We start from the raw sequence: 13,150 nt of genomic DNA, 5'->3' as shown, positions 1-13,150 counted from the left end.
GCAGAACATTGCCCATGCCATAATGTAGATGGTATAAAGTCAATTTAGGGGATGAAGATTTTCTTATACTCTTCTTAATATTTTTCCACTGGATTTTTATATAACTAAAATCTTAGAATTTATGCAGAGACGATAATCTTGTTACTATTTTTGAATTAATTGAATTAGGAAAATCGTTTGAATATCATATAGCTTTTGAAGCATAATAGTTATTAAATTATTTATATTGCTAGTGGTGGTTGCATGAAGGGTCGCATAGAATCATCCCCTAATGCCTAAATATATACACATCGTTTATGTCTAAAATCATCCCTTTACGCATTTTCCACAAGGGATTCAATTATGTTATTGCATGAGATACACACAATACACTTGTATTACATGTTTGTTGTCCTTTAAATCCTGTTACACATGTCGATTATATTGTTGAGTCCATCTTCAAGATGAACTAACAAGTAATAAAGAGGGGGTGTTATATAATAATGATGACAATAGAAAGGACTGAAGACAAATCCATCTCAATCAATAATTAAATGTAGGTATATAGTGTGTAATATTCTATGTATTTTAGTAAAAATTAGCTTAATTTCTTTTTTAGAAGGATATTTACAAAATTTTAAATTTTATAATAAAAGATGCTCTACCTCTAATAAAAAGATTCAATTTATCTCTTTTTCACAAAAACTTTCAAAATCGAGTGTATTAAACTCAGAATTGAACTAGTCTAAGTTAGGCTGTCTTAAAACTTACATGTGTGTGACAAAATTTTCAAGTCCTAAGAAGACAAAAACATTCTGTCTATCACAGATATAACGAGAAAATTTGATTAGAAAAACAGCAGGTTATCCAATCTCATGTGAATTTGACATACTTGGTGACACATCTCAAACATCCCTGCCTTTATGAATGACCCACCCTTCCGAATTTCATCACTACCAACTTATTGAACATGTTCAGTTTTTTTCTAGAATTTCTTGTTACCTCTATCAATTTAAGGATACTTTTACTATAAAAATTTAGAATCAATTTAAAAATTATGTTAGGTATTGAAAGTTATGTTGTTTTAAACAGGTAATCCACATCCCGTAGATAAAAAAAACACTCAAAATTTTACTATATTCATATGCGACTCTGGCTTAATTATCAATCGCTGCTCAATAACTCAATACTCATTCCTTTTCATTGAGGTAAAAAGAATTAATTAAATTACAGAGTAAATTGATATTTCTGAAATTGCCTCTCCGTCTGATAAAATGTTTTCAAACCTAAATTTCATTTCAAAATGAGATAGAAACTTTTTTTGCCCATACACAATCTCCTACCACCACCACCCTGTGGCACGAAGCTTTTTTTTACCATGAGGAGAATTTTGCCGTGAACAAATTGGTCTTTTGTGTTAATCGAAAGCGAATAATTGAAAAAATACAGTAAAATGGAATTTTTGCTGGGCGGCAGAAAAAAAACGGAGGTGGGCAGGAGTTGGTCTGTGTGCTTTTGACAGCGTAATTTGCGTCTAGAATTGTTATTGGGTGGTACAAACTCAATTGGGGGTTCCCTCACCCATTCAACCCCTCGTGTGTACTTGGAGTAAAATTGATTGCAGAGAAAGAGACACACGCTACTCGGAATTTCTCATTCACGCACATCCTTATCTCAGGGGGAAAATTGCCATTTATGAAAGTCACATCAATTATTTATATACCCTTCAATGCCTCTTTGCCTCTAATTCCACCCTGAAAGTACCTACCATTCCACTTTGGATTCATTCAAAGTGGCAATTTTAACACTTTTTTTTTCAACATCTCATACCTTCGCTATATTCGTATATATTATCATGCTATTGTGCATTTTTAAACAGTTTCAATTCACCACGTCATAACCAGACATGTTAATTTTCAGAAAAATAATAATATTCTTTTGCAAATAAAATTAGTTTTCGGTACAATATTTCGTATTACAATAGCAAGGTGCGCGTGGCATGGGGAACATAAATGCAAAACTTTCAATTGGTAATTAATCAAATCCTTCGTGACACAGTCAAATTGGGAGCTCGATGGGAGCTCATTTGTCGGGTTAACTTTAGTTTAGCACCCTCCCACATTCATACGTTTTCATGCATCTACTTATAGTCATTTGCCCCGGAGGAAGCCTCTCATTTGCATTATACTTGATTAATTGCTTCATTGATGCGATCTAATGTGATTTTCTATACGACACACATGGAATTCCATCAAATTATCCTCTTCTATGCTATGCTTGTGTTTCAATCAAATGCCAATGCTAATGGAAAGAAAAAAATCGTTAAAAAAAGCGCTTTGAATTTTCTGCACGATTTTTTAAAGAATTTTAATTAAAACTCATCACAAGAATTATTCTAAAATTAGTAAAATCATTATTGTATCGAGAAAGCTTTATCTCATTTCCAAATTTTCTATTTAAAATAAAATCTGAGATTTAAAAAAAAAAAGTAAAATATCAGTAAAGTCGTGGAGAGAGGAAGATTTTGCAATTCCTAAGGAAATTGTCCGATGTTCTTTGAGAGAAAAAAGAAGTCTTATACTTATACTTCCTTCTTGAAATTCCACGCTTTTGAAATTCCTACGAGATTGAGTTGCGCCTTAAGTATATTAAAAGTGGAGTAATTGAAGGAAATGACTTTGAAAGAGGTCATAAAGTCAACTTCCGTGGATGAGAGTTGAATTAATTAAACGGTTCTCTATGCAATGTAGATTATGAGTCATTTATGTTCATAGTCAATGGGTGAAAAGCAAAAATCTAATTAGAATTGCACGGAGACCATATTGAAAGGTGATGCAGACAAGAAGAGTGGACGACACAAAAAGGAAAAAAAAGAGGTACAAGAGCCCCCCTATAGAAATATTCAATGATCATGCGAATATTTTAAATACAATTCATTCTTTCATACCCATCGCCCCACACTTTCAATATTAGTCTTATTTAAAGAATTTTTTTTTCATAAGCATGCCTCCTTGAGCTCTCTTTAATTTTATTACGAGATAAGAGAGTGACTCTGTAATTTCTTTTGTGAAATATTTTATACACCTCCTCGGTGGTTTTCTTTTCCCTCCATATTGGCTTGGCAGTGTGAAGACTGTAAAATGTACAAATTTTTAACAAACCGTCAAAGCATGAAGCTGCTAATTTGTCTGTCATGCTCTACTAGCTGATCTCATTATTATTATTTTTCTTACCACACTGATTACAGAGAGCAAATAAATATTATTTTTCCTTATACCTCCACGAGATGGTCAATGTGCAGGGAGAAGGAATAAATCCACTTGAACATGTGTTAGAATACTTTTTTTTCCTTGCCCTCAAATTCCCTCCATCACATTTTTTTCGAGGGAAGTTCTCTGTGGTCTTATTTCAGACTCATACATTGGCTGAATTTTACTTTATTAATTCACTCGCGTCTTCGCGCCATTGTTTGTCCAAAAGAATGAGCAGTTTGGACGATGAATAATTCTTTTTTTTTCATTTCGTGTCGAAGGAAGAAGTTGGTAAAAAAGGAAACTTTCGGGGCTATTTTCATTCATTCCAACCCACTATTAGATGATTTGCAATTTCACACATTTTGACCGAGAACAACAAAGGTAGCGGGAACGATCACGAGGAAATTTCGACGTGCAAACGTCTGATGGAACATATGAAAGAGATACAAAACAGTTGTGAGCCATTTGAGATTGGGACAGTAATGTTTTCTGCAAGAAATTTAATGAATTGCCTCTTTTGATCATTAGATGAAAACCTTTTTGCAAATCAATACGTTTGCTGAATTCATTATGATTAATAATTTCTGTAAAAAAAAGTGCTTAATTAGCGAAATTAAACTGATTCTTTTTTTTGTTAGGAATTTTTTTTGAAAAACTAAATAATTCCATTTTTGATTTTAGACTATACATATAAAACTTTCAATGAAATATAAATGGTGCTATTATTTTCTTTAATTGACGTGTTAAAATAAATTATTGTGATTATCATCCAATTTTGATTTTCTGCCTTGGAAAGGGGGAAGAATATGAAAATGAAAGAAATGGACTTTCCGGTAGAATGTAGAAATGAGGGAAAATTAGAAATCTCACATCAGAAGAAATTGTCAGGAAATTAACATAAATGTGATTACGTGTGCTGAGAATGCAAAAATTGGACGGTGTTAAATTCACGGATTATCCCATTGAAATGCAAATCTTCTTTTCTTTGATTCAAATTCTTTTGTCTTCTGCTCTTCCTCGACTTCTTTTAATGATTTTCTCACTCATCATCTCAACTTAATAGAGTCTACTGTCTCGTCTTCCGGACGACAACACTGAGATTTGCGGGACACAGAGGTATTGGGGACGAGGAATTGCTGGCGTGGAATTGAGATGATTAATTCACTGAAAAGTTTCGTAATTGGAATATTGAAGATGCTTCTTGTCTCAAGTTCTACGCTATATGTATATGATGTGGGTGTTATTCGTGAAATATGTCTTTGCTGAATTTTTCCTGACTCACATTGATTTTCTTTTCTTTTTAAAACTTCTTTCTTATGTGCTGGTAAAAAATTTAAAGAGTATGAGTATTACCAGAAAGCAATTACGTGGGAATTGTATCAAATTGCAATGTGGGAATGAATGTAGCAAAACTTTGATTAAATAGCATAAAATTGGGAACAAACAATCAATTAAGTTAAACATTATCGACAATCATCTTCATCCCCCTCTTGTGTTGTGTGGTAAAATCTCGTGGGACGTGGAATTCTCGCGCTATTCACAAAAATTGATTCTCAATGTATTTGCTCATCAGGCCACGATGAAAGTGAGTGTAAATACGGTGAAATCCCATCGGGAGGATGAAACTTGATCATCTGTCACTATCTGGCAATAGGGAATAAATCACTGTATACTGGTGAAAATTAACTGCCTGATGGTACGATGGAAGGAATTTAAGGGTACAACATATACTTACTTCCAAAAGCCCCTCATTCAGTCTTTTAAATCTTTCAGTAGAATTTCAGTCATATTCAAAGACTTATTTTATGAAATTTAATTAATTAATTCTTTAGAAAAAGAGAAAGTTTTCATATTTAACTAATCATTCGGACTTGATAAGAATTTTACCAAAAATGCATTTTTTACAGTTTTCAATGAGTCATAAATATAACTTGCCATAAATATTAATTTGTTGCTAAATATGCGTGTGAATTGCAAGAAAAAAATCACCCTTATGAAGCAATTCCGAACCCCTCTTGTGTGTCTCTCAGTAATTCAATTTTTCATTTAGCGAAGCATCATCTCCCTTTTCGATCTGATTTACCCTCTTCTCGTTTAGCCCTCCAACATTTCATATCTATAATACAATCGACCAAGAAATAGTTAATTGATGGTTTTATTTTTCACTCGGGAGCTGCAAATATTTTTCTAAAAATTGTGATTTCTCACTTCAAAGCATTTTTCAACCGTAATCGCACTCAAAACACCAAATGCGATTTTTGCTATCAAACCACAAAGTTTTTTTCTTCACCTTTATGGGGTGAGAAAGAACCTCAATTGTTGCTACTCGAGCTATATCCCAATCGCTTGTTCACTTAGTGTAATTGGATAGAAGGATGTTGTAGGGATTTTGAGATCCCCACCGACAATCTGTAGGTAACCGCATGTTTTTTTTGTCCTTTCGGTAAACTCTACCAGCATTTGCACATTCTTTAGTAAAGTGAAAAAAAAAGTTCCTTACTTTTTCACTACAAGTAGAAAGAAAAATCCACCCTTGGAATCACGAACTCTTCGTACAAGGAGAGAAAAGGAGTCAAATCACTGAGGAGGAGTAGCGTAGAGGATGTCAAGTAGATTCCAGGTAACTGAATCCACCCAATTTTCTGGTATTTCTGGGTGTCCTTTTTTCCATCCCTGTAGCCGTCTCCCTGGTCCTTTATATCCGGCTCTCCACAAAGTGCTGGTCCCATGAAATGCAGACAGTATTTCGATGAGAACTGGATAAAAGGGAGAGAGGTTTTCGTGAAAAGCTCCATTTATGCGAGAAGGGATGTATTTTGCATAATAAGAGAACGGCGATGTGATAGGGAAAAAAAGAGGGATCAAAATTGTTTGTCAATAAATGCGTCAACAGGCTCTGGTGGAAGGATAATTTGACTTTAAGTACAAATAGATGAGGATGTTCCATCCCCTCTGGAATCTGCCATGGGGATTTTCACGATTTTCCAACCCTTTGACTGCTACTTTAAATTCCTTTCTGTGTCTGCCTGTGTGTTTATTTTAATAAAATCCAATAATGAAGATTTATGAACTTGAATTGAAAATTGAATTAATTAAAATCGACGACTTACAAATTTCCAATTTGAATGTCCTTTTGGGGATTTTCTCTTTGAGAAAATAACATTTTGTTGGTATATATTTTGTACAAAAATCAATAAGATTAAGTTGATTGTGGTTTATCTAATTTATCTATCATAAAAACATAACTTGTGAATGAAATTTTTTTAGAAAATTATAAACAGGATATGGTTTGGAAAATCCATGCACTGCAACTTTAATGATTAAACAAGAATCCTTCATGAGCCGACAATAAATTGTGGGAAGGCGTGAACGACACGTGTCGCCTTAGGGAAGTAATTTGTTATTTATTCTATTACATTGTTAATATTTGTCCATGTAGAGATGTTTCAAGTGGTTTCTGGTGGCTCTATATGTCTTACGCTTCATGCTTTTTTATTGGTCAACTTTTCCTCTCAACAAGGGCTGTTTTAGGAGTTTGAATGCTTAAGCTAAAGATTCCTAGAAAATATTGGCAACGAGGAATCGTGATATTTTCTCAATGTGTTTGAGATTGTTGTTTTTTTTTACAAGGGGGTTGGGTGTGAGTTGATGAAGCACGCGGCGCCAAGAGTTTTCCCCGGGGTTGGGTTTAGTTGAAGAGCGTCAGTGATATTTTATTAGAGTGGAAAATGGAGGAAAATGGGGGAATTTTCTGGACCACCCGCTGCTCAACCGAACGACCATTTGGGTGTCTTTATGGTTCTGCGGACGTCGTTTCATGTATTTTATCTCACCCTCTGGGGTATATTCTGGTTGTGTGTCGACTTTGAGAGATGGCAAGCGAGGGTTAAAATAACAAATAATTAATTTCCACAGAAAGATAAATTTTCTAATTAGAAATAAGTGAAGTGAATAGGTTTCACGATGAAAACGAATGGTTCAGATTTTTGATTTATCACAGAAATATTCTGTGTAAAACCTCAGTTATACTTATTGCGGTTTTTTTCCATCCCTTTTCGAAAATGTTATACATCCAGTAACATCCAGCAGGGAAAACTCAGAGAGAGAGAGAGAGTCTTTGGCGGGATGAAGTGAATATTGGGATGGTCTGAAAAGTGCCTTGAAAAATGAAATCGCCAATTCAATTTACGGTAGTATCCCCTTAGTTTGAACGACGGTCACTTTACAAGATTACTCCATTGAGCTCCACCTTCCATCTCCCATTGCTAGCTCACATAGGAAACTACCGAACCTCACTGCACGCTGGTTGGTTTCAGTTTTCTTATTAGATTAATGTATCTCGCATTCTCCGGTGTCTCTCAACTTCTACTCACATGAAAATTTCTCAGTACACCCTGAAAGAGAGATGAGAGAACCAACGAAATTGGATTACTTTTGCTGATCCCAATTCTTTCACCCCCACATACCGACTTCATTTTTCTTCAAAAGATTATCTCATGAAAGAATAGTCGATTCTGTGTGAAAATTATGTGGATATTTTGTATCAAAGTGTATGAAGTATATTAAGAAAAACGAAGGGGTTTTGGTATTACAACCCACAAAATAATTGGCCACCGGCTTCGACACGTGCCACTTCATTATATTCATGGAGTGCCGATAATCTTCCTCAATCCTAATTTACCATTTATCCCCTTTTTACATGCCCATCGACACACAACAATGTTCTCAGCACTTTTTTTTTTCTTTTTTTGTGCACTGGCTTCGAAACATTAACCTCTTGTGAGGGTATTTTCTCTTGTAATCCAACTACTAATGGAAAGATTTTCTTATATACACATAAGGATTATTTTCAGCTACTTCAGTTTATTTGAAAAATTTGTACAGATTTTTACAAAACTTACTAAATAAAATCTGTTTGAATATTTTTTGAAGGAAAATTTTAAATATTCTTTGCAACTTTTCACAAAAAGATTTTCTAACTATTCATCAAATTTTCATTTTTTATTTTTCTATTCATTTTGCCGAAAATCCATTTAGCCAAACTCTCTGTGGCAATGGATAAACTTCTCTTTTTGGCAGAGAAATCTCCGCGAGATGTGTATCCTTATTAGTGTCATGCAAATTCAAGAAAATAATCAAATCAATTCCAATACATTAACCACTAGACTTCTCTCTCTTTCTCTTTTGCCCTTCCAAGTGAAAATCTTCCCCCTTTTTGGCGTTCGCGGAAAAATTCAGAGCGCCTTCATGGTGAGTTTGCGTGTGTGAACAAACAAAAATGAAATTTGCATAATTGGTGAAATGTATTTTTCTCCCTCAATCCATGACAATTTGTGCAAGATTTTTTGCTGGCACTTGTAGTGGAAAATCCCAATAAATTTATCTGTGAAAGATTTTTGAGTATCTCTGCGTGAAAATGTGCAATTTCATAGCGCAAGTCCTCTAGAGGGGTAGGCGTTTAATCTAATTTAAAATGATAAAACGGTGCACTTTTGACCCTCGCATATACTCATCAGCTTGGGTATATAATGAACATCGTTTACAAATTAATAATTCAATAATAAATTCAAATCTAATTGTATTATATTTGTATGACATCACACACAATGCACAAACAATATAATACACTTGATTCCCATTAATCACTTTCTCCCCTAAGAGACTTGGGTCGGATCTCACATGCATAAATGATTGCGGTGGTTGGTATTTCTGATTATAATAAAATGCCACGTGATGGTATCATTTAATAATTCAGTGTAAATACAAGTAAATAAATGGTTTTGTTGGAAATATTTCTGCGAACTTATTAAATAATTCTTTGGTTAATAGTATAGAGAATGAAAACGATGGAAAAAAGTTAAATTGAATAAAATTATGTCTCTAATGTCTACCTAAATATCTCTAAAGTCTACAAATACATATATTATGCATAACACATATAATTCGAAAAGCCAATAGATATTTTTTTGTCCATCCATTGAGTTCTCCATTGAAGTGTTTCGCGGCGAGATGGATTTATTATTGGTATATTTTCTTATTAATCTTCCCACCCTGCTAGCTAAATGGCGTTCGTCACAAGTCAAGAAGCATCATCATAAGAGGAAATTAATAGTTTTAAAAATGTTTTCACGAGAATTCCGATAATAAACCTCGCACCACTTGCACATGAAATTGAAAATATGGGTGGGACGCAGGGGAGACAAAAGGAGATGAAAAGAATGAAATTGAAGAAGATGAAGGGAATTTCAATCTCATTTTCATTTCAATTTTCTTCTCAAGAGTTGTGATGCTTTTGAAGTTAACTTCAACACTCTGTTCTTGTGGCGTTTTTTTTGTGCACCACCATCACTATGGTTGATTTGGTTGCATCAGTAAAAGGTTTTGGATTTTGTGTCTTATGTGTGTATCTTTCGGTGTTTCCAGGGAATACTCTTGAGAAAAGTGATGAGTAACACTTTGGGATGTTCTGTAGTGCTGTGCTGTCCGTTGAAGAATATCTTCTGGTCTGGATGATTTTTTGTGCCTCTGTTTGGGCATCTTTTCCCTCTTCTCCAAATGTATCAAATCCTTGCGCTCTCCTCTGCCAACAAGATGCGCCTCCTTATCTCATAGTGCGTATCTCTCGTGTGGTGTGGGAAAAACACAGAAGAAGTAGCAGCTACTTGTTAAGATGTTACCGATTTGTTCTGTCTGTGCTGCCTTTTTTATGTGCTCTCAACTCTTCAATTCTGTGAGGATATTTGATAGGAATTGACACCCTTTTTGCAAGGATTTTTTGACACTCTCTCTTCCTCTTCTCATGATTTCTCTGTGAGGAGACTTTCAAGTGGATGATGGTACACCAGGGAGGATGATGATGATGATGAAGAGGTGACTTCGAGGAATTTCTCCTTCTTGGGATTTTCAAAGTATATATATACATTTAGGTATATATTTATGAAGAAAACTCTTCTCTATCCCATTGATTGCCTCAAGTGGGTTGAAAAAGGCGCTGATTGTATGATGAAGGATGCTCAATTGGACACCAAGAAAAGGATAAAAAAAAAGAAAGAATTCACTCCACCAACCAGAGAAATCAATTATTCACTTCTTTCATGCACAATTCCATGGTATTTCACTTGAAACGTATAACAAAAATATTGCGAGAAGTAAAATAATTTCAATTTGTCATGACGAGACAAGATTGAGATAATTTGTCCAGGAGTGAATGTGTCTCGATGCCACACACGCTGAATATGCTAACTCTGGAGAGCGCCAAAAGCTCGGTGTGTGGACGCTCCATTAAGTGGGGAGTTGCGGTACAAAATTTAAATAAATAATTAGTATGTTATCCAAACATGAGTGAAAACTCTCAATGAGTTTCAACTTGTAGAGTGGCTTCTACCCAGCAAAATTAGTTTTCAGCATTTTCTCTCTCTCTCTCTCTTTCCCTCTTACTTATCCATCCCATTACCATTTTGTAATACTTGAATTGGGTACATTTGGGAAACTGGTGTGTATGAGACGAAAAGAAACAGAAAAAAAGAGGAGAGATGTACAGAGAAATTCTTTGATGTCTTTTATCTCCCGCAAGAATCCTCTTCAACATGCAAATGGCGATGCCAAGTGTTTTTCTTCTTCATTCGCTCGTTTATTTTATTGTTAACTTATCACTGTGTGGATTCTTCTTATTGTACGTCTGGGAAATCAGCACAGACAATCAGAGTAATGTCTACTATTCACGCCTTTTTATGTGTTATATGTATATAGCAATCAATTAATTTGATATTAAATATTACTTTTTTTCCTTCTCAACGACTTCTCAACCCTCATCATTATTTGTGATTAAATTAGTTTTTGAGAGAAATTGTCCAATAAACTCGGCGTGTTTTATTAATAAATACTTAATTGTCTCTTCTCAACCCCTGAAATATTAGCAATTAAATGAATTTCAACTTGATTAGTGACTTTCATCCCTCAAACATTCTCAACGCACCCCAAAAATCCGAAATACCCTAAAATTCCACGGACATCACTTTGGCTATGAGAATCAGCAAGTGAATGAGAAGAATGGAATGTTAATACGATTAGGAATTGAAGAAAATGACCTGCTTATTAATTTTCCAAGCCCCGAGGGGTTAAATTTAATAGACACTTTTGCTCAGGATATAAAATAAAATGGAGATTCCTCCTCACTTTTCCTCAACAATTCCCAACCATAATTATAATCCCTATCTCGCCATCTCCCCATTCATTCGATTGTACGTATACATACATTCAGTGGAAAATTCCACAATTAATCCCCAAATATGGATGTTTTATTCCTTTTTGCAGGTTTGGTTCCAAAATCGTCGGGCAAAGTGGCGTAAAACGGAAAAATGCTGGGGACGTAGCACAATTATGGCCGAATATGGACTTTATGGTGCAATGGTAAGACATTCATTGCCTCTGCCGGAGACAATTCTCAAATCGGCCAAAGAAAATGAATGTGTCGCACCATGGCTTCTAGGTATGGAGGAAAAATGTAAATGAACTTTTTACTCTGTTTATCTTTAACTCTTTTTTACTTTTTTATCACTTTAACAAAGAGAAAAACATGATTCAATTTCAATTTCAATTTTTTAAAAGATCAAGATTTTTGGATAATTGGACAACTCAAGATGAATGCTTATTAAAAGAGGAATTGATTTTTCTCATTTGTATTATAAACTTTATTAAAATTAAAAATTAAAAATCTATAAAAATATAAAAAAATTGAATAAAAAGAGAAATCGTTAATCAATTAATAGCCCTTTAAAATTATTAAAATTTAAATAAATAAATCGTTCACTTGAGGAGTCCAGTTTACAATATTCTCAAAAACATCAATAGATCACGGCATATATAGAGTTGAAAGATCACAGTAAATTACATAGTCACGGACGGGGGTGAAATAGCCCATCAATTGAGGGTAGACGCGATGTGAGTTGGGGAAATTATTGGTTTAATTTCAGCCAACTCAACACAATGTCCATTGAAAATGTTATTGACTTATTTATTGCCTACTGGACAATCCTTCACCCCGTACAAACGAAGGGCAAAAGCGTGCGCGTTTATTAGTTAACAACACACCTCACAACCCCGCGTCGACAATATGAAATTCACCCTCGCCGTGACGAATTTGAAATTGATTGTAATGATTTTGATATTTCGTATTAGGCATGCACCGGAAGTCCTTGGAAGCGGCTGAGGCTCTGAAGAATGATGAAAGTGGAGCAAGTGATCGGGAGGATGCTGCCTCGAAGGCGAGTGATGCTAGTGGGCCAACGCAAAATAATAAAACCCCGCACATGGCAACCTCCAGTGCAACCACAGGGGTAACAACATCAATTGGGGATGGGAAGTCTCACATACAGGGTCAACAGCATACACCGCATACGCCCCAATCGGGAAATGGGAATATTGGTGGGGAGAATTCAGGAAATGGCGGGAATGTACAACCGCCCCCGGAAGCATCTCAACTAACCCCACCAACCCTTCCACCAGGAGCTACGAGTATTAATACAACTCATCCTCATCTAACGGCGCTAGATCGAAAAGCTCTCGCGATACCCGGATACCATCCACCCGATACAGACCCAGAAGCCTTCAGGTGGGTTGACTTCAGAGACCCCATTTCGCTAATACGGTGATTCAAAACACTTTGAAGTTATAAATTCAAGGATGATGTCGATAGATTTCTTTTTACATCCATATATTCAACTTTTTAGAAAGATTTTTATCTTTTTTTGTTCTCTAAATATTTTTAATTTAAAGGGTCCAAAGAGTAAAGTAAAATATTTTTGAATAAATCGAAGAGAAAATGAAACTGAAAAGTTTTTAATTCCGAGACATAAAAAACGGAAAATTACCCAAATATTTTGAAATCTTACGACATTATCCATTTTAATTCTTTTTTA

General features: G+C 34.8%; 1 protein-coding gene across 4 annotated transcripts in view; it reads left to right on the top strand.

Annotated features, from left to right (window-relative positions):
* Window positions 1-13,150, top strand: part of LOC129797324 (homeobox protein ceh-10-like) — a 37,471-nt gene that overhangs the window by 22,941 nt on the left and 1,380 nt on the right. The window contains exons 5-6 of one of the 4 annotated variants that reach the window (XM_055839752.1): window positions 11,547-11,721; window positions 12,411-12,879. In XM_055839752.1, coding sequence (XP_055695727.1) covers window positions 11,547-11,721; window positions 12,411-12,879 — 644 coding nt within the window. Of the gene's footprint in view, window positions 1-11,546; window positions 11,737-12,410; window positions 12,880-13,150 lie in introns of all 4 variants that reach the window. The other 3 variants (XM_055839753.1, XM_055839754.1, XM_055839751.1) reach the window with 3 other exon arrangements.

The sequence above is a fragment of the Lutzomyia longipalpis genome, chromosome 1 (assembly GCF_024334085.1).
Source record: "Lutzomyia longipalpis isolate SR_M1_2022 chromosome 1, ASM2433408v1".
Taxonomy (NCBI): domain Eukaryota; kingdom Metazoa; phylum Arthropoda; class Insecta; order Diptera; family Psychodidae; genus Lutzomyia; species Lutzomyia longipalpis.
Note: the sequence above shows the minus strand (reverse complement) of the source record. Positions and strands in the feature narration are given on the sequence as shown.